The sequence below is a fragment of the Amblyomma mixtum genome, chromosome 2 (genome assembly GCF_055824585.1).
Source record: "Amblyomma mixtum isolate Tamu chromosome 2, ASM5582458v1, whole genome shotgun sequence".
In the NCBI taxonomy this organism is placed as follows: Eukaryota; Metazoa; Arthropoda; class Arachnida; order Ixodida; family Ixodidae; genus Amblyomma; species Amblyomma mixtum.
The window spans coordinates 67968966-67990219 of record NC_143013.1 but is presented as its reverse complement, the minus strand read 5'-3'; the positions used below and the strand labels follow the sequence as shown (position 1 = coordinate 67990219).

General features: G+C 48.2%; 1 protein-coding gene across 2 annotated transcripts in view; it reads left to right on the top strand.

Annotated features, from left to right (window-relative positions):
* Positions 1 to 21254, top strand: part of LOC149359644 (hepatocyte growth factor receptor-like) — a 61905-nt gene that overhangs the window by 10447 nt on the left and 30204 nt on the right. The window contains exons 2-7 of one of the 2 annotated variants that reach the window (XM_089571787.1): positions 2397 to 3584; positions 8397 to 8582; positions 9391 to 9522; positions 13483 to 13656; positions 15509 to 15550; positions 20918 to 21066. In XM_089571787.1, coding sequence (XP_089427913.1) covers positions 2499 to 3584; positions 8397 to 8582; positions 9391 to 9522; positions 13483 to 13656; positions 15509 to 15550; positions 20918 to 21066 — 1769 coding nt within the window. In that variant the 5' untranslated portion in view covers positions 2397 to 2498. The remainder of the gene's footprint in view (positions 1 to 2396; positions 3585 to 8396; positions 8583 to 9390; positions 9523 to 13482; positions 13657 to 15508; positions 15551 to 20917; positions 21067 to 21254) is intronic. The other variant, XM_089571788.1, reaches the window with a different exon arrangement.

Here is a 21254-nt window from a genome sequence, read left to right as displayed (position 1 = left end):
AAAAAAAATTCATATCTTAAATATTTCGTTTCCGGCGAAAAGTCTGATACCAAACTATAGAGCATGCCAAAAAACGCCTAAATCATAAGTTTTTATTTTAGTTCATACTGTAGACGGGTTTCTTCCCAGTTGAAAAGAAAGTGCGCAAAATATTAGAAAACCCCACGTGACCACGAGTTTGCGCCCCTCGACAGCAACGCTCTGAAACGCGGTATTCGTGAACGTAGCCGATTTCCATGATGCCACGAATATAACGGGGCGAAGACAACGATGAGCGCTCGAGGCAATATTAGAAGCAACACCTGTCACCAGGCCGTGTTCAGTGCAGAAAACACAGCGGGTGTGCTAGTTCCCGTAGCTATACGCAGATCTAAACACTAAGCTTCTTTCCTAATCTTTGGGCCGACACGGTGGCCCAGTGGTTATGTTTCTCGGCTGCTGACTCGAAAGACGCGCATTCGATCGCGTCCGCGGGGTTCGATTCCGGCCGCGGCGGTCGCATTTCGACGGAGGCGAAATACTAGAAGCACGTCTACTATGCGATGTCAGTGCACGTTAAAGAACACCAAGTGATCAAAACTAACCGCAGCCCTCCAGTAAGGCGTCCATCGATAACCTGGGTCGTCTTCGGCCGTTAAACCCCGTAAAGCCGCCGCGGTGGCTCAATGGTTATGGCGCTCGACTGCTGACCCGAAAGACGCGGGTTCGATCCCGGCCACAGCGGTCGAATTTCGATGGAGGCAAAATTCTAGAGACCCGTGTACTGTACGATGTCAGTGCACGCTAAAGAACCCCAGGTGGTCGAAATTTCCGGAGCCCTTCACTACGGCGCCTCTCATAGCCTGGGTCGCTTTTGGACGTTAAACCCGCATAAACCATAAACCTTAAACCCCGTAAACCAAACCGATAGTCGGCGGAAACAGTTTCTCCTCTGACGGCTCGCATCGGGCACCTTTGCGTTACGAAGCAATTCTTTGCTTCTGGAATTAGCGATTTTATCTCTGGCCCGACCGATTACCAAGAAGGTGATTATATACCTGCTTATACCTGCGTGTAGATATCGGGAACTGGGGCGACCGCTGTTGGCCACTCTGAACGCGCGCTCAGTCACAAGTGTTTTAATTTTAACTTTGCCGCCAGCGCCCATTTGATTGTTCTCGCCCCGTCACATTCGGGACAACACCATACTCGGCTGCAGTTGTGTTAGTTAAGCTTTAGATTGTAGCTTTTTCTAACGCGAAGAGTGTTAGAAGGCCCACGGCGAGAAAACGTGGCGCAGTCGTGATGCATGACTCATAGGAGCGATGCATAGAAGCAGGTCAGAGCAAGGACATCAGAAGGAGCCAATACGGAAGGCTTAAACAGGGTAGGGAGAGTGCTTCTGAGAAAAGGTGCGGAGAAAGAAGAGATACGAGAGGCAGGAGGAAAACAGAAGAAGGCGCGCGCCAGGCTTAGGAGCGGGTCGGGCGGGGAAGGAAATAGAGGGCGTTCCGTATTTATCTGTCCGGGTTGTAAAAATTTCTTCTGCCCAAACTACTGGTTTATTTGGTCTTAGGCACAGACCACCGGGCAGCATGTGATAGTCTGCGCTTTCCGATAAATAATTTAACATCGGAACTTACTTGGATTGTCTGGAGTCGGCGAAGAACTGCAATCGTCTGCGCAGAGAATTTTCGTCGACGCGAGCGGAATAGCCGATTTGAGAGGCTGCGCCATCTGGTGAACTGCGAGACAGCCAATGTGCCTGCTCGGAGCTGGGGCAGGTCGTTATCAAACCGCATATTAGGCTCTGAGAAAAAACTTCCGTACCAATGAAACTAGAGCAACGCCTAATTCAGCCGGACATTTAGCGTAAGGTGGCACCAGAAAGGTGGAGCCTGAATTCGTCTGCTCGAATTAAGCCTCTCATTTTTTTTTTTATTTCAGACTGCGCACTCGGGCAGCGATTCAGTTCGGCTTTCTTCCGCTCTCCAATTAGTTGCGCAATTTCAATCAGGGGTGCTTCGGCTGCAGAAAAACCAAACCCTTAAAGAGGACCTCGAGCGCCGCAGACGTTTGTTGAACCGTGAGACAGAGATATAAAATAGAAGAAAATCTCGGGGCGTGACAAAGACAGGTCGGGTACAATCTTGCCCTGAGGAGCGCGGATAAAAGTAGAAGCTATAATTCAGCAGACTGAGGCTTTGCGGCATGCCTGAGACATCATTGCGCACAAAGAGATTATGCGTGCACTCGGCTCCCTGTCCTACAGACTTCGAAACCTGGGTTATATTTACCAGTATATTAAATGATTCAGAAATTAAATCAAGGTCCCACAGTTGTTGTCTAAGCGTAAAATCTCTCCAGCCCGCACAAGCGCTTATCTTCGCCAATTTCTTTTTTTTTCTGAATTTCAGAAATGGCCAATTCCAACACTCACATCTGACTTCGGAAGGAGGCTGTGCAGTCTGGCAGACGCATGTATACTAGGCGCTCTCAACAAGCGTTGCTTCGGCTAGATGTTAGTTCACGCGAAAACAGTGGTATTTCTTGTTTTTTTAGATATTGTGACAAGTAGGAACGCATTTTTTATAAATGAGTTCAGAGCTCATCAAGCACCTCTGCAGAACGTCTTGTACTTAGAACGGCATGGAACCGCAGGCGTAGTAGTTTTAGCTGGGCGCAATGCGTTTTACAAGCTCTCAGCGGACAGTCTTTCGCTTGAAGCTACTTATTCCACGGGACCCAGAAATGACAGCCTCCTATGCCCTCCGTATCCTCTCCTTTGTGACAGCCAGAGAAGCATAACCGACAACGACAACCAAGTTCTCCTTCAGCTTGGCTCGGGTTCTGACATTTTGGCTTGTGGGACAACTTATCAAGGAACGTGCTCAGTTTACCAGCTCTCACACGATTTAGAAGCCGGGAAACCCATGGACAAGAATCTGAGGGTCAACTACCTCGCTTCGAAAAGGAACACCGTAGCTTTCTTTGGCAGCGGGGGGAATTCGGACGTCCTCTTCGTCGCATCGGCGTACGACGGCAGGCTTCCAGAATACCACCCTTACTTGCTGTCGGCCAGGGTGTTTGTGGAACCGAATTCCTTTCGTCTTCGTTCATTCACACGAAACGTGACTGATCTCTTAAAGAAATACCACCGTACTCGTTACGTGCATGGTTTCAGTTACAATGGCTTCGCCTACTTCGTCACGGTGCAGAACAAGGGCGCTTCCCATGACACCTTCGAGACGCGCCTAGTTCGTGTGTGTGAGAGCGACCCTTCTTTCCTAACCTACACGGATTTACCCATAAGGTGTCCAAAAAAAGGAAGCCTTCTCAGCACCTACAGCACGATTGCTATCAGCGCATCGCTACAGCATTCGTCCACGGGAGCAAGCCACAAAGCAGGAGTTCTTGCCGTTGCTTTTGGGACGCCATTTAAGGACCGCTGGGATGTCAGTGACCGACGCCAGGGCTCTGAGCTGTGTTTCTTCGACATGGATGCAGTGGAGGCTGCTTTCCAAGAGACCGTCGAAAACTGCAACAAGGGCACGTCCAAGGCTAGGCTCTCGCTCTTCTTCCACGACAGGTCGGACTTGAAATGCGTACGTATCGTTAGCCTTTTTGTCGATGTGTACATAAAAACTTTTTCACATTCTGCTCAACTTTTGCAAGTGTGTCCAACATTGTCGGAAAAAATTTTTAGCATTCTAAAATTGTCGGATACTTTAACGGAAATATCGAAGATAATGGTCCATTCTTCTGGTATGCAAGAAAATTTTTCTTTAACACTGTTTCCGTCGATCGCATGGAACAGTTAAGACTGCAATGGAAAATAAATCGGAGACGCTTTTCCCTGTAGCAAACACGTAAATAGAAACAAAAATGCAAGGCTGCCTTCGCCTGATCTCTGGATATATTGATTGTTATAGTGAATTTGTACATTATATAAAAAATTGCGTTCGTAAACGGTTTCCCGTTCAAACACGATTTCTTCCAGAATTGTGGGGTCCCCTACATCACCTTCGCTCCGCAGGGAGAATGATGAATGGACGATTAGAAATCCGCAGCTATTGATCCAGCACGGTAAAACAAAATGTGATGTCGAAATTACAACTGACTGGCCTAAAACCCACTCTACTTGTCACACTGTAAACATGAATTACACTTTGCGGGAGTATATAGCAGCTTCGCTGGCCACGGCACGAGAGCACTATGTTATGACTGTTTTTTTTTCCTTTATTACACTATGCTATCTCCGTAGCCAATCACGGCCCGAGTTACACTTGAGAAGAAAGCAAAACTTTGAGCCAACCACGCTATATTCGCATGTCTATTCGGTTTAAACCCGTTAAAGACCTACCACTTTTCTTCACAGCCGCCTAAACCACTACTACCAGTAGTGGCCTACACTGCTGAAGTCCACATCCACACCTGGCCGCATTGAATGCACAACTAGCAAGACCCAATGAAAACTAAGGCAGCGCGAGGCACGGCAAAGACTGCTTACACCCGAGTGATTGCTGACGGGCGCTCACTGTACACTATTTGTAATGTCTTATTGACAGAGGCCGTGTTCTAATTCCCAATCTGCCATTGTACATGCTCCACTGTACAGTACGGTCCATTGTTAAAGGGAACATGCGATCGCGTGGCCTTCGCGCTTTGCAGCGCGCTGCCGCCGAGAACTTGAGGGAATTGTCGGCACAAGACGCATGCGCACTAAGCATAGCGGCTGGTCTTTCCACGCATGCGCATAATGCCGCCTACTCTCGCCGCATCTAGGCAGCAGGGCTTCGTGAAGCACGGAGGCCACGCGATCGCATGTTCCCTTTAACAATGGACCATACTGTACATTAGTTGCGTCTGTGATGCCGGCTACTTCGAGAATAACTGCAGTTGTTCATGCCAGGACTTTTAGGAACTATCCCTGCTAATGAACTTAGGTGTGCAATACCCAGCCGCTGCCACAGCGTAGAACTAGTGGTCACTTCCGCAAAAGCCGATCCTCTTATGAGTCACAAGCCGCACTCGCTGCGAACTGTAATGTCCGTGCAACCGGGGTTGACTCCTGGCACGGTTTTTAACTGAGACCTATACGCTAGTCTAGCAGTCGTTCTGAAGAAGCAGACAATTTCAACACTGCGCAGAGGTACTAGCGTCAGATAATCCTGATTACCTGGTGCCGACAGGCCACGCGCAGTGGTGCCGCTCCAGCCACTGTGCGTGCGCTGCCGGCGTCTGGTTAATGTCTGCGCAAATGCATTTCCTCTGGGCTAAAACTCCCCAGTATCTTGTTGCAACAGCCCCGTGAACGTGCTTAAGAACAGGTGCGCGGCCGCAGTCTTTGTCGTTGCCTTCAGGACGCGCACAACATGCCGGAAACTTCCTATTCACGGATGTCGAATTTCATTTCATGATCACCAATTGTCTACGCTGTGCACAAAGACGTAGTCTAAATTCTGATCCTTCCATACGTTAAGCTTTTCGTTTTGATTCTGCTCTTACATACTAGTTGTTCCTGCTATTTAGCTCTCGTGCCTGCATTTGCAGTCACTAGGAACCCATGCCCTGTGTAGATGGGTTTCCTTAACACTTCCAATGCTTCGCTGCCTATCCTGAGCTGTTATTCACTTTGGAGACTGTGTTGAGGATTTTCGGGGTCGCAGCGGAGCACCAGAGAGAGACGACCAGCGTGGCAGGCTTCTAGTTCCGAACTGCCCGTGCCGGGCGTGCGCCCCGAGCACGCGCTGTCCAGCTTTATTTTCTTCTAGCGCGCGCTGTGACGCCGATCTCAGCGCCGGCGCTTTATAGCGTCGCCGAGCACTATAGGGCCCCCCGCCTAGACGGAACGGCGAAATTTGCGCGCCGACGGGGCAGAGATGGAGTAGCCAGAGATGGAGAGTCCGGTAAGTTCATGTCAGGTGCCGGGAAGAGCCGTCGGGTGGAGTGCGCGGGCTCAGGTGGACGAGCCTGGCTGCTTCGCAACGGGCGAATGATGCTGGGTGCCGAGTTGACAAAGGACATGGGGGCAGGGGAGGCCATGGTCGGGCCGTCACCAACTGTAGTGCTGCCTGCGGACACAAGTGTCGTCGGTGTTGGAACGTTGGAGCCGGTGTCGGTGGGAATCTGGCGCGCCGAGTACGTCGTCATAAGCACAAGAGCGGGCGAATCGGCTCCGTGGACTGACAGAAGCTGTGCTGCGACAGCAGCAGCTGTAACAATATTTGGCACAGGTGCGACCGTCGACACAACGGTGTGAGCCGTGACGATGGCGAAGGAAGTTGCAGGGCGCAGTGTCAGGCGCTTGGGTGAACGAGGATCGACAGTCCGGAGCGGTTGGCCAGGGATGATGCGCATGTGAGCATGGTCGGCGGTAGGTGGCTGCAAAAAGGTTGTTGCAGTCACAGGCCATGCAGCTGAGACTGCTACATCAGATGGCTGGCTGGCAGCAAAAGACACAGCTTTTGGATGGACAACTGCCGCACTACTCGGTGTGGGTATCTCGACCATTCGCTGCTGAAGGTGGCTCAAGTCAGGCACCAAAACAGACGCTTGCTGCGACAGTGTCGAGCTGCCAGGGTCAGACTCCGAGAAGCGGTTGACAGGAATGAGGGCTTGGGGTGGGGCCTCTTGGGCAGGCGGTGTGACGGCCGGGGTAGTGGGGCTGGTATGTGGCATATGCTGCGGTGGCGGCAAACTCACTTCGCCTTTAGCACGATCGCTCAGGTCAGTGACTGTCGACTTAAGCGGAATGAGCGATGAGGCGGCAAGTGAGCTTTCGGCTGGCAGCGATGCTACGCAGTAGGTTGCAGAAGTTGGCGTAATGGGGCACTCTTCGAGGTAGAGCTCGACTGACGGCGGCACTTTTGCAGATGAGAGAAGTTGCTCACCGGGCTGTGCCGAAGACGCTGTATCGTCCTTATTGGAGGCGGTATGGCCGGAGGCGCTGAACAGGGTGGCGCGAGGCGCATCTGTCGCTGAGTTCGCTGACGTGGCAAACCGCGGTGCGCCAGGCACCTCACCGAGCTGTTGAGGGAATGACTGCGGACTTGGGGCCGTGGAGTCGTCGCACAGTGCTGCTAGCGTGTCCGGAGTAGCAGGATGTGCTGTCGGAAGCGACGCGGCAGCGTCTGGTGCGGTCGGTGCTTAAGAAGCCGGGCCGGAGACGCTGGACTGGAGTGGCGGCGAGGCGGCGAGGGGCTGCTGAGGCGGGCCGGGTTCTGATGAAGGCTGCGTGGGCGCGAGCGAGGCCGGTGCAGGGCCAGAGGCTGGCGGCGGCGAAAACGGGTCCGCTGCGTCGTAGAGCGGCGGCGGAACGAAGTAGGCGCCGAAGTCCGCCAAGACGGCCGCACGCAGCTCATCGTATGGCCGGCAGCCCAAGGCAGAGTAGGTGAGCCGACGCAGGAGGTCGGGCGGGAGGATGTCGCAAAGGACTGCGTGTTTAAACGGCTGGATGGTGATGCCGTTTAGGTACATCGCAGCCTCCAGTTGGGCGAACCACCCGCCGACGCCTGCAGGCCGGAACGCCGGGAGCGGCGGGTCGAAACTTGGGTGCTGCCAGTACGCCATGCTAGGACGCCGCTGGGAAAGAAGGCACGGTTCGCCGGGTCACCACTGTTGAGGATTTGCGGGGTCGCAGCGGAGCACCAGAGAGAGACGACCAGCGTGGCAGGCTTCTAGTTCCGAACTGCCCGTGCCGGGCGTGCGCCCCGAGCACGCGCTGTCCAGCTTTATTTTCTTCTAGCGCGCGCTGTAACGCCGATCTCAGCGCCGGCGCTTTATAGCGTCGCCGGGCGCTATAACTGTTTACATTTATTTAGTTTCCTACATATTAATTTTTAGACCCGGCGGTCTGTTTCACCGGTTCACGTCCGCAACATGCTGCGAAATTTGTCCTCAAAGTTACTTAGCCCAGCTGTGTCATCAGTAAGCCGGAGGTTACTAAGGCAACCTCCCTTACCTTTTCATCCCCAACACACACACACACATAAAAATATTGGCCCTACCTGTATGCTTAATGTCATCATTGTGTTAATGATTTCAATAGCAAGGTGGCACTTATTACACGCCAAGCAATCGGATACGTAAGTGCTCGTTAATCGTGTATATTTTTTTTGCTTTCTGAAATCTCTCTCTGTTGATTGTGGCGCCAGTGTTCGTATAGTTTTCAAGTGATGCCTGCCGTCAGCTCTGCAACCGAAGCCGCAAAAACATATAGGCAGAAGATCCAACTTGCTGCATAATCAGCCAGAACTCTAAGATCGGCTGGGAGACCGGCAGGTAAAACTATAAAATACAGCGTGCGCTAATAACAAATTAATAGCGCTCAATATTCCTTTCCTAGATATTTAATGACCATGCCGACCGAAAAGCTGATAGCGGAGTTTTCAACGTTATTTCGGATTTTTTTACAGAAGGAAACCAGCGAGAGCGTAAATGTCTGCACACCCAGTGTAAACAGTTACATCGAGGGCCTGGAACCACTGACTGGGGCAGCGACTATGGAGTTCAAAGAGGGGCTCGCTACATCCGTCACAGTCATGGAGCAAAACGGTGCCACCGTTGCGTGGGTGGGTGACAGCGAAGGATACCTCCACAAGGTAGGCGTAACATTGTTCATTTAAGGCCTCATCTGCCACATGAACGTTCATTACCTTACACCTTGTGAGATATGAGCGCGTTGCAGTGCATTAAAGGTGTCTTTCATGGGGCCTTTAACCAGTACTTCGCGCTACACAGCACACATAAATATATTCATCGCAGTATCATTTTTTATTCATTTTGGCGAAAGCAAATAGCGCTAATAAAAATAATGGGTACGTGAGTTCACTCTCCAAGAAAACAAATAATTTCATGTCCTTGGCCTCCGGCACATTTCTGGCTTGTTCTAGAATGAAACGTCACATTTCGGCTTCCTTTTGCTCCACACACTAAAGTGTGCTTATGTGTACCTAGTATAGAGAAGCGCCTATGCGCTGGTTGCCTTTGGTTATGTACATTAAAGCCCTCAACATAAAAAATAAATAAGCGTAGCGAATGTTCAGGTTGCGCTTAAAGAGTTCGCACGACTACCTGAACAGACCTTGATAGCTTTGAAGCATAATTACTCTAAAACGATACCTTAATCGCAAACTGGAAAGAATTAATCCAGTCTTGTCTGGCGCACTAAATGTCTTACTAACATGCCAGGCAGTATTGAAAGGCACTCTAGGTTCTGTTCTATGAAATGCATTATTTGTCTATTTGGAGCCAGTCCGGCGCCCCCAGCGCGATAGCGAGAGGGAAAGAGTGGCTCCTGCATTTCAGGGGCGTCTTACCCTTCCGCCAGTAATATTTTTCACACCATTTCCCTCCGCCCCTTCACTGATACCGCAAGGTGCCCTGTCCTTTCTTTATTTTTCTGTCTAGGTGGTACGAATCGGTGACGCATCAAAGCTTCTGTACTGGACAGACGTCTCAAATGGCGAGGGGACCCCTATAGAGAAGAGTACAGCTCTAGACAGCAAGGGAGAGTTCGGATATTTCTTGACGTGTGACAAGGTGGGCCATTCCTTTTATTATCACAAATGACGCGAGTGTTTCATGACGACAGAAGCCACCCAAGGGCGCCACTTGTTGGAACACTCACCAGTAACAGCTGCGCAACTGAAAGGCGCTTCTGCGAGGATAACACCTGAGTGTTTTCCGGTTTTTGCAGACTTCTTAAAATGCCAGTTATCAAGCATGAAACGCATTTAGCTTCCGTTGTCTGCGTGGCGCAGCTGACCCTTGGCGCCATAACGGAAGAGAAATTTTAAGCGAGCCTAAACAAACTTTGGTGACGCTTTCAGTACGCCAGTGGTTCCGTGCTGCGCTGACGCCGGAACAGCGCATGCATGATCTCCTGATGGGCGAAGCAATCGCTCGACGCGAAGGAGCAAAGTTTTGCCCTGCAGCCCAAGAAGCGCAAGCTCAGTCCTGGTGGCCCTGTGACGAGCTAGGCGAGAGCGTTGCGTGAGTTCCCGTCATTAAGTAATGCGCACAAACCCTAGAACGCATGTTCCCTAGGACGCTCACGGCAGCGCCCAGCCGCTGCGATGGTTGTGGTAAAAACTTTATTTTGACAGGGGTGTTTGGGACACATGGGCCCCTGGGCCCCCGCACGATGCCACTACACTCAATCGGTCGTGTACCCACGGTCCATGACTCCGGCAGCCCGGTCCGTGGCGCTCTTCTGCCGGACCGGGTCCTCAGTGCGCATCAGGGCCTTCCAGTCCTTCCAGCTGGTGAGGTTGCTCCAGGCCCCGCGGGAAAGGACCCGCCTGGCATTGGAGTGGAATGTAGGCGAGGGTGGCGGTGGGAGGGTTGCAGAGGGTGCAAGAGGAGTTGGTGAGCGTTTGGTGGCAGCGGGACCCAGTATAAGAATATGGGAGGGCTCACGTGTGGACGCGGTGCCATAGGGTTTGGTGGTAATTTCGAGTGGTGTTGTGGCGGGTAGTGCTGTATCTCATTTCGGTGAGCCTGAGTGAGCTCACTGAATGTGTGCATACGCTCCCGGGAGAACTCCGACCCCCGGGGCCCCCTATGCTCGGTGTATCAGACCTCTAGCTAAGTTATCGGCGTCCTCGTTGCCGGGGTTCCCCGAGTGCGCAGGCACCCCGAGCAGCTCCACGTGGCGGAGCGGGTTGGCACTGGGCGAGGTCAGTATCCAAATAGCAGGAACATGAACTGGAGCGCGCTGGCGCTTGTGAAGAAAAGATAAAGAAAAGAAAAGTGGCTTAAGGACGGTCCCCAAAACTCGTATGCTGCTCTCAGTGCCTATGAGCCATCCTAATTAGGATGCACCTTTCCTGCCGGGCATTTCGAATCTGCTCTTGACGACGAGAAAGACTGTGAATTATTTCTAGTTATATTATTTATCACGATATCCGTGGTAATGAACGTTAAATGCAGCGATTTTTTTTACACTGAATGCGTAGTTACTGTTCAACATACCCACAATCTCCAGGCCACTATCTACCGACCACTGCAAGTTTTATGTGCCCTTGTAGTCAGTCGGGTAAAGAAATTGTACATCTAATGAATGCGTGCACACGCAGCTCTCTTGGGCCAAATTTTACAAAAGCTTATTTTGTTGACTTCCGCAGCTTCTTCTTCAAGAGAGAAAAATGTTTAGTGCTGGCGGAGCTACATGTCATGGTGCGGCGAAACCTTATGGAACATGGTCAATGTATGAACAGTTCATCAGCACATCGTCAACATATCGACTCTGGACCGAGTTGTGCCGGAAATTAAATGTTGTTCTCGCGCGTTGGAAGTCCTCTTCATTCGTAGTGTGGTAACTTGGACCATCGTGTGAAGGCCACCATCTCAGGCGCTGCCACTTCGGTAATAGCGTGCAAGGAGAGAAAGCAGTGAACCTGCGGCATTGTGGGAGAAGCTTAGTCCTGGCCGCCTCCTTTGGGTCATACTTCAGCCCTCATTTCCCTCATTTACGGCAAGAGCCATTATACCGATTCCACCCTGGACCGATTTGACCCTTTGCGTGTCAAAAGTTCGCAGAATTTAGCGGGAGCTCGGAGGTGCACTCTCAAGAGGGCGGTTCGGCGAAGGCACCTTCGTGCCCAGAGTGTGCCCGAAAGCCGCTTGGAAAGCCACGCAGCAGTGGTAGTGAAGGAAGCGTCAGTGCTGAGCCGGCCCCTCCGTGTGAGATTGGTAACAAATGACGGCTTTTGCTAAACCGTTTCTTAGTTTAGCCCACAATTCTTTCCTATACAGCTTCTCTTACATTTTTCCTGTTCCTGATAGTAAAAGGGATCATTTCTTTAGTTGTATCAACTAGCCCTAGTTTTTGGTTTATTTTCTTTAGTTATCAATCCTGCCTTTCGTCAACGCATTACTTTCTGTACGGTAAAATTGTTTCAGTTCCCTTGGTAAAAATAATGTGCAGTACACGCTTGAGCACTTATCCCCTCGACTGCTGTCTGGACTTTTTTGCAACACGGTTGTTGCGTCCTCCCCAAGTGAACTGCTGTATAATAATTCGTGTTTGAAAATTCTTCCAGTATCACAATGAAGCTGTCGAAAATTCTCTCTATTCACGTCATAATGCATTCTGTACTCCGAAAAAGTTCTTTCGCCGCCATTTTTTCCTTAATGTACTTCAATGATTTAAGAATAACGATTGGTATGTATGCATACGAGTAGTTTGCAGGCGAATAAATGCTCAGAGCTATGCCACGATTTCACGCCACAACACACTTGCAGTAAAAAAATAAAAAATTATTCTAACGCAGCTGACAATTTTAGGACTATTATATAACAGCACAAAGGGCTCAAGTTAGGCCACAAGGACGGCATCTTTGCACCCTGCTCCCTGCATGGTTGCTTCACTCCACCACAGAAGCAGCTGACGCCATCTATGGAAATCTGTGTCAGTAGTGCCTAACTATTAATTCATTGCTGCCAACGAAACCTTTCCCGCAACTCTCTAACGTTACAAAGCTCATTTATTTTTGTCATCTTGCCTTAACGACGAGTATTACAAATACACTACGTTTTAAGAGAAAACTAATCACGGCAATATCCGGCGCATGGAATTCCGGCCGCGTTCTTGCTCTATAACTTCTGCTTCATTGTCAAGAAAAGTTACCGCGGAGTATAGTGTGGAGAAGTTAGTACAGGCAAAATCGTCGTCGTCATCATTTTTAAATGCTTAATTGTAGAGTTCTAAAAGGTCGCTGCCAATATCACTGGAGCGGCGCCCATGCACTGTAGCCGGATTCGTCAATAGATAGAAAGGTCACCCTAAAGCGCTAATGGTGGCGTTGTGCAACCGCACTCAAAGTGGGAAAAGCCGCCAAGGCGTCAAAAGGGATAGCTAAGGCCCAGGATAAACTCTAAAGCTGTCGGTGCGTGAAGAAACGAAGGCAACGAGGGGACGCTCACAGCTTTGCCGAGCTCGAAAAATAGATTGTGCTGATCGAGATGAGAAGTATCATAAAAAGCGCTGAGGGTTACAGCTAACAGATATGGCGGGCAATCGTCAGGCCACAGAAACCGCGAGCAAGATCAAGCACGTTGCTGAGCTAAAAAAACAGAATCGGCTGAAGGTGGGGTCACGTCCAGCAGAAAAATGCTTAGCCGGGTGTTACTGCAGGTACCACCAACTTGAGCCGATCTAAAATGCGTTGCGCACTCCTTGCAATCAGCTTCTTGCCTTTATTGGTGACGGATGAGGAGACTAAGAATTTTACTTGCAGGCTTACCATAACACTGTTAAAGTGCGCATCCCACTGAATGAACGGCCAGATGATCTGTTAGCAGCTTCAGTAATAAGGACGAATTTCTTCGAACTTGTTCCTTCAGTATAATAGTCGTTGGCGTTGGCTCGAGTGCTTTCCTTGGTTCTGTACCCTCCTGTCACCTGAAAGTTGCGGAGAATCTGAATATTCAGTGCATTTTGATTAACGTGACTGTGCATGTACTTTCATCATATTTTGATGCTTGTTTTTCCTGCAGGTTCTAAAGTTCCCGGTCGGGTCGTGCAGCATCTACCGCACCTGCTCCAAATGCTTGCGAAGCCATGAGGACCCACTGGGGTGCGGATGGTGCGATGGTCGCTGTGCCCACTCAGGCGAATGTCCAAAGGGCGCAAACCTATTCTTCGATCAGTGTCCTATTGAAGTCTACAACGTAAGCACAAGGGTTCCGCTCCACGTAGCTTAATGCACTGACACTATAAATTTAGTGCAGCTGGCATATTTTTTTTTCAGTGACACATTTTGCGTTTTTAATTTTGTGAAAACATTAAGAAGAAGCTAGGAGAATTATCATTATAAACTCGCTCAGAAGCATTCTGGAGTATAAACGGCCAAATTGTTTTTATGTCTTATAATGTAGATATTATGTTGCTTGTTTCTGTGTAATTACAGTTTCAAAAGACCCTGTGCATTGCTCATAAGATTGGAACCAACTTCATCGTAATAAACCAAAACACGTACTCTGCATTCAACATGATACGTCGCACACTGTCAACGAGAAAACAGTCGTGTGCTCGATTTTCATTACTAAAAATGCGAAACACTTCTGGATGGTAACGGAAACAGATTTCCTTTTCTAAAATGCTAAGTTCTTGCAATGACCAATATTTAAGCGAGGTTCCAACCCCTTGCAATAGATAGCCCCAACACCTCTAGTGCGACAATTGAAAATCTCTTTCCTTTGCTTACTGCATCAACTGGCAATAAAACGAAGTTGAAATACGCCCTGTTGCTAAAAGTACAGTATTGCCGTTATTTAGTGCACGGAATCTATCCTTGTGCTCAGACAGGATGCACTAACCAATAAGGAAGGGCGCTAGAGGATGGGTGACTTCCTTTTTACTTCTATGCAGGGTAATTCGTGTTTAAACTCTGGAAGAGGTAGGTGAAGAATGTTTCGCATTAAGAGGCAAAATAAGATATTCTCATTTTATAGCCACGAATAATATTCTATCTAAACAAATAAAGTACGCTACAGAAATATGATCACTTTTAATGAGTAAAAAATGAATTAAGATATTGCGGCCGCCATTTATGGAAATATACGGAATCAAGAACTGGTTATATTATACAGTACCATTGACATGCCATGCAAACTGCCAAGTTTTTTGAAAACATTAAGCGTTCCACTGTCCATATTTTTTCTAAATAGGAACCTCTTTCAATATCTATCACTCACCAAGTCCTAAATGAAATTTTCACGGATAGTCCTAACTTCAGGGATTCTGATATTTTTGTGAGTCTTTTGAGTGACAGTTGAACGACGGAGATGGTGGCGGTGAAAAACATTTATCATCTGCTAAAAAGTTATGGAAAGATGATTGGGGTAGGACCCTATTGGCCCCTTCCCCTCACAATACCAGGTGGAGCCCCTATTCCGGGGCCCAATTAATTGGCCAGCAACGCCGCCAGCGTCCGTTGAACCAAGTCCTTTTGGGTCTTGAGTCTTGACAGTCCGCTGTTGTAGGGTTGGGGTTGTGGGGTACAGATTGGCAAGAAACTGTTTCTCATGAAAAGTACATTACACATTTATCATAAACCTAATATTTGGGTGTATTTATTTGCGAAAGCAACCCTATCGCCGACAAACGACAGAGTTGAGAATTCATTGTTATCGCTTTCTTTGATGCGCAATGAAATTTAACATTTTACATATTAGAAAAGACGGCTTGTGTTATGAAAGATTTGTCGCGATATTAAAAGACCTGAAGTGATAGCCCCGTGGGCCGGTAAAGATGTGCAACTGCAGTGCGCGAGAACGTTTTTTTGTCAATGAGGCGTAAGCTACAGAGGTGAAATGTTGCCTCTATTACTTCGCAGCGGAATATAGTTCCCAATTAAATTTCTCTTAAAACGTAATATTTTGTCGGTATCTGCTATTTAGGTGATAAATAAGATAGAAATGCTACTGTATGATGATATTTCCTAGTATAGTCATTGAAAAGTTGAAATGAACCCTTTATGCAGGGGTATACATATAACGGCACAACTATTACTTTCTCTAGAACCCGGACCATTTTCAAGGACGTAAGGACGTCACACAGAGGGTAAGGCATATAAGTGAAAAATTCCTTGTAAATTTCAAATACTGCTAACTGCTAAGGCATCAATAATATGCAGCAAACCACCAGTATGCCATGACATTGGCGTCAGCTCACTGCAGGAAAATTAGAGCACACTCTAGCTACAGGCAGCTTCATAGATGACGTTAGCTGCACTGCGGTGTTCGCCACGTCCATTTACTGCTTGATGGGCCTTCGTCTTCATTCCATGCTATTCTTCGACATCGGCACCGCACATAGCTTCCCTGACGGCTTTCGTTTGTCGCAAACCCGCTGCTTTCAGACGCTTCTCTTCTACTCGCCTGTCCAGCGAGCTTTGCGTTCCTCAGAGTTTTTGGTGCTTTAGGTGCTGTCGCGTAGAGCCCCCCATATTTATCCATCTAAACAGCGTGCTCAAGGTGGAACACCCTGTATATACAGGGCGTTTTGCCTAAGAATGTAAACGTTATTTAGAAATAGGCTTCTTGAGTTTAGCCCGCCGCGGTGGCTCAGTGGTTATGGTGCTCGACTGCTGACCCGAAAGACGCGGGTTCGATCCCGGCCGCAGCGGTTGAATTTCTATGAAGGAGAAATTCTAGAGGCCCGTGTACTGTGCGATGTCAGTGCACTTTAAAGAACCCCAGGTGGTTGAAATTTCCGGAGCCCTTCACTACGGCGTCTCTCATAGGCTGTGTCGCTTTGGGACGTTAAACCCCATAAACCAACCAACCTAAACCAGCTTCTTGAGTTTAAGAGCACTTTTTTCGCCATACCATTGTCAGCGGCTCGGTACAACAGAATACAGCTTAGAGGTGCTAATTAGCTTATGGTAAACTAATGTTCTCTAGGTGAATTTTTAACTATTACTGTTAGGCTCATTAATTAGCGCGCTTAGCCATCTGTAAGAAATATCCGTAAGGGTTTCTAGAATTACGAAAACCTTGGCGGAACCTAGAATTTGGGCCTCGGCGTTGAGGCCCAAAAAATTTTGGTTACATCGCGTCAAAATACATGCTCTTTCGAGAAGCTTGCAGGTGAAGCAGCCTTTCCAGTGCGCGCAGCTAGTCGAAATAGCCAAAATTGGTTTGACCATAGCGCCGAGGGTAACTACGTTTACAGAATTCTAAAAACTGATATGGATATTACTTACGGTGTGCTACACGCCTCTCTGTAATTAAGCAGTCTAACAGTGATAGTCAAAGAGTTAGCTATTCGAAACTAGTTAACCAGCGTGCTAGTTCGCACATCTTAGGAGTGGTCTGACGTACTACACCGCTTACAGTGCTATGCAGAAAAAGCGCTCTTCTAACTCAAAAACCCTATTTTTAAATATAGTGTAAAGTTTTAGGTGAAACGCCCTGTATACTTGCGGTTCATGACTGTCGGCTGCTAAGCACGTAAGGAAGATCGTCGTGACAAACGCGATTGTTTTGTCTAAGATGTGTTTCGCTGACAAGTTGTTAAATGTAATTCTCGTCAATAGAGCATTTGCAAATCCGCATTGCACAATTTAAAGACACAAGTGGGAGAGGAAGGTATGCTCTCCTCTCTCCAAACGTACTTGAGTGCGTAAGCAAGGGACTGTATGCCGGACAGCACAACAGCTCTCACGGCGGTGACGGATGGCTACAAAAATCAAACAAATCAGGGAGCATGTACAATAGCAAAAGTAAAGAAAAAGAAAAAAGACAAAACACCTAGAATGAAAAAAAGAACAGTTGACCGGAGTTCCCAGCGCGGTCGACGACAACAGACTGCCGGGTTTCGGCCGGCAGCTCGGAACAATTGTCGGACGGCAGACGTGCAGACGTGTTAATCAGGTTCGAACTACATAGAGAACATAGCGAGAGAATATAGCGCAGAGTAGCACTGGACAAAAGAAGACACGAACAACACTCGTGTTCGTCTTCTTGTGTCCTGTCCTACTCTGCGCTATATTCTCTCGCTATGATCATGCACCAACAAGCCCAAAAAGCTACGCTTTTTAACTACATAGAGAAATGAGGTACTTGTAAGATAAGGCAACGCTTCTTGGTGACAGTGCACAAAGAACTTTTCGTTTCCTTTTTTGTGGTTTTTCAGCACACAGTCCATCGTCTTTGTTCATAAAAATATCCTAGCAGTGTCTCAACCCCCACCGCCAACTCCGCTTTTCATAGAGGCACGACCTCAATTGTGGAGACAAAACAAAAAAACTGCTGGCGGTTTAGCAGTGCTTAACACGAGATATTTCGCGAAAGTAGTTTTTTTCAGGTGGACACCACCACCACCTACCTGAAAGCGCGACTGAGGTGGTGGTGGTGAAAACTTTTAATTGTTGAAATAGAGTTTGGGAGCCACAGAGTGGCCCCGCTACATGGTCGGCGTCCCTAGTCCGAGACACCGCATGACAATGCCCCGTCTCTCGCCCGTTTCACCACAGCCCTTTGGGACTCAAACGAGGAGCAGTTGAGGAGGGCAGTCTCCCATGCCTCTCTGGAAGGGGTAGGGGAAGGGGGGAGGTGGGGATTTTGAGTACATGCCCACACCATGGGGAAGATATCAAAGGTCTCCCCACAGTGCGGGCATCGCCCATCCGTGTTTGGATCGTAATGCTTTAAGATTGCAGGACAGAGTAGAGTACCTGTCTGCAGGCGCCTTAAAGTTCGCTCCTCCGTCTTACTCAGCCCCTTTGCAGGGGCCGGGAAAAGACGGTGGATGTCGCTATAATGCGTTATAATTTCCCTGAATCGACTGATCGAGGGAGCCAGTTATGTGCATCTTCAACTTTTTCATCGACAGTGCCAATTTTCCCAATGAACGCCGGTGGCCTATGCTCCAATGCCGCGTTTCTGCAGGAGTCTTGTCAAAGCCAACACGTATTGCTCTAGTGCCTTACTTCTGCCACAGCGTTGTCGCCGCCAACGCACGAAGCGCAAGTCTCTCTGTCACTACCACCGCATAGCTTAAAGCGCCAATATTCGTATGATAGTAGTAACTGTTTATGAAGAAGAGGATGTGCAATGCACAGAATTGCAACTGGTAGGTTGATTTGCTAAGTCCTTTAAAAGTCTTGGAGTTTTTCTTTTTTTTCACCAAAATGTTCTTTGTTATTTAACTTTAAATATTCTTGTGTCGTTTTTCGTCTATACATTTTTCAAAATTCACGCTTGCCTCCTATACATTGGCGTAATCCTACAGAAATTTCCTTGTTTACGGCACTACACCTTGGCCAATCCCCCCCATGAGGGTATGAGCCATTATAAAGAGGATGAAGAAGAACAAGCGAGGGAGTGGGTTACAGTTAAACGCAAGGCATGCATATCGTAGTGCTCTCGCGCGGTGGCCAGCGAAACTGGCCTGGTCACGCCGCCGCAACTCGATTCCCATGTCGCTAATATTTATTTGATTTATTTTTGTTTATTCATTTTACTAGGCCCAAACCCACAAACATCATGTACAAGCACACAAACATCGCAAGATCTTGCTCGTGGTTTACTTTTTGCAATAGTGCTTTCGCATTAATATATACAAACAATTCAATTTGCTGGACCAAACAGGACTGTATGGTGTGGTAATTAAAAGAAAAAGGTTGAAAACAAGAACGGGAAACAAACTGAGCAAAAACTTTTACGCCGTATTTTCCACGCCAATGGTCCAGCGCTGCACGCATACATTGTGAATAAATACAGCCATATTAGAGCTCACATATTTTAGTCAATGCTGTAACCACTACACCACTGCACGGGTGGCTTAGGGTCACGGTTATGCCCCAATGTGCAGTTGCACCCGTGCATACTCAGCGGTGGACTTGAGGACTCTCACGCAAACTGCGCAAAACAGGAAGAAAAGCTAATAAAGATAACGCTGCAGCAACAAGGCTAGCCGATGTGCTAAAACAATCATCTCGTATGCGAGAGATGCTGGGCGTGATGTTCTGGGCTTTAAGGTAGCAAATTCATTTTCACCAGTTCGTGCCAGAAGGGGCTTTGTTACTAGTGGATCGCGGGTGGTGGTCTGTGCGGACGGTGCCCCGGCGCCGCATTTTTAAGGAACGAGGTCGAAACAGCTGCGCTGTATAATCAGGCACCCATTCATTGTAATAGGCAGCAATTTCAAGAAAGAGCTTGGCACAGTATATGACCACTCGAGACCGGCAAGGTCCTGCACGTTAACTAAGACTATTCGTTTTTGGCAGACGTTAACAAAAAGAAGTAGAATGGCGATATTTGCATAAAATATGCATGAAGACTATTTTAATTGCAAAGTTCGTTAAAATTATAGAAAACCAGGAAAGTCTTAGAAAGTAAAAAAATAAAGTGAGGAAAAGACAAACCGGGTAAAAAATGAACAACAGATGGGGACTAGGTAAAACGTGCTCAAAAGGAGAAAGCGCGGCCCGCGTGTCGGGGAACTTGATCCTGAAAGAAATGGTCGATGGTCTGAAGGCGCGTTTTTGGAACAGATCCCGGATGTCTTCCTGGGCAATGAAAAACAGCAATAATAGAAGTAAATAAAAATAGCCAAAAAAGCAAACTAGCACTGATCAATCCTTCCTACACATCGCCTGCTCTGAAAGTGCAGCTGTCATAGCACCAGTCTTGCCCACCAAAGGTGACTACTACAAAATGTGTGCGACAAATTCGTGCGATCTCCATGGGGCAGCCAAAATAGCTCCAAAGCAGAAAGAGGCGAATGAATTTTATTTAAACCCGGCAGGACGTTCTATGTAACTGATAGAATAGGAGTCGCCACTACCGGTGCTTGTCGTTGTTTGGAGTAAGGCGTCCGCATCCACTTTAGGACGCCAGAAATGAGACATTGCCAGATAATAGATGCAGATAATAGTACGTTTATTGTCGGATTGTCAGATCATGAATGGCAGTTTACCAATATACCTCAAGAGAAAAGATACAACAGCTGTATCTTACCGGTACTCACTTATGGAGCAGAAACGTGGAGGCTAACAAAGAGGGTTCAGCTTAAGTTAAGGACAACGCAGCGAGCTATGGAAAGAAAAATGATAAGTGTAACATTAAGAGATCGGAAGCGGGCGGAGTGGGTGAGAGAACAAACGCGCGTTAATGATATCCTAGTTGAAATCAAGAGGAAGAAGTGGGCTTGGACAGGGCATGTACCGCGAAGGCAAGATAACCGCTGGTCCCTAAGGGTAACGGAGTGGATTCTAAGAGAAGGCAAGCGTAGAAGGAGGTGGCATAAAGTTACGTCGGCGGATGACAATAAGAAGTTTGCGGGGATACGGTGGCCGCAACTGGCGAATGACAGGGTTAATTGGAGAGACAAAGAAGAGGCCTTTGCCCTGCAGTGGGCGTAGTCAGGCTGATGATGATGACGATGACGTTTATTGTAAGCACAGGCTATGTTTTCTGTCAGGTGACTCCGAAGAGCGGGCCCACATCTGGCGGCACGATGATCACAATTTTGGGAGATAACTTTGGCTACTGGTGGCGCGAATCATCGAGCAGCCTGAAGATCACTGTCGGTGGCCGTGTTTGCGAAATCATCAACTGGGTCTCCTCACTGTGAGTATAGGGCATCCAACTAACTGTGTGTGTGCAGTCCTCTGATGCCGCAAGTTAAAATATTCGTGCCTAAAGTTTTAAAAATATATAAACGCTCACCCACTGCACTTAAGCCTCGTGCGCTCTATTCTATTTGTCATATATATCCAGTATGTATGTCAATATTCAAGGTTGATATACTGCTCGTT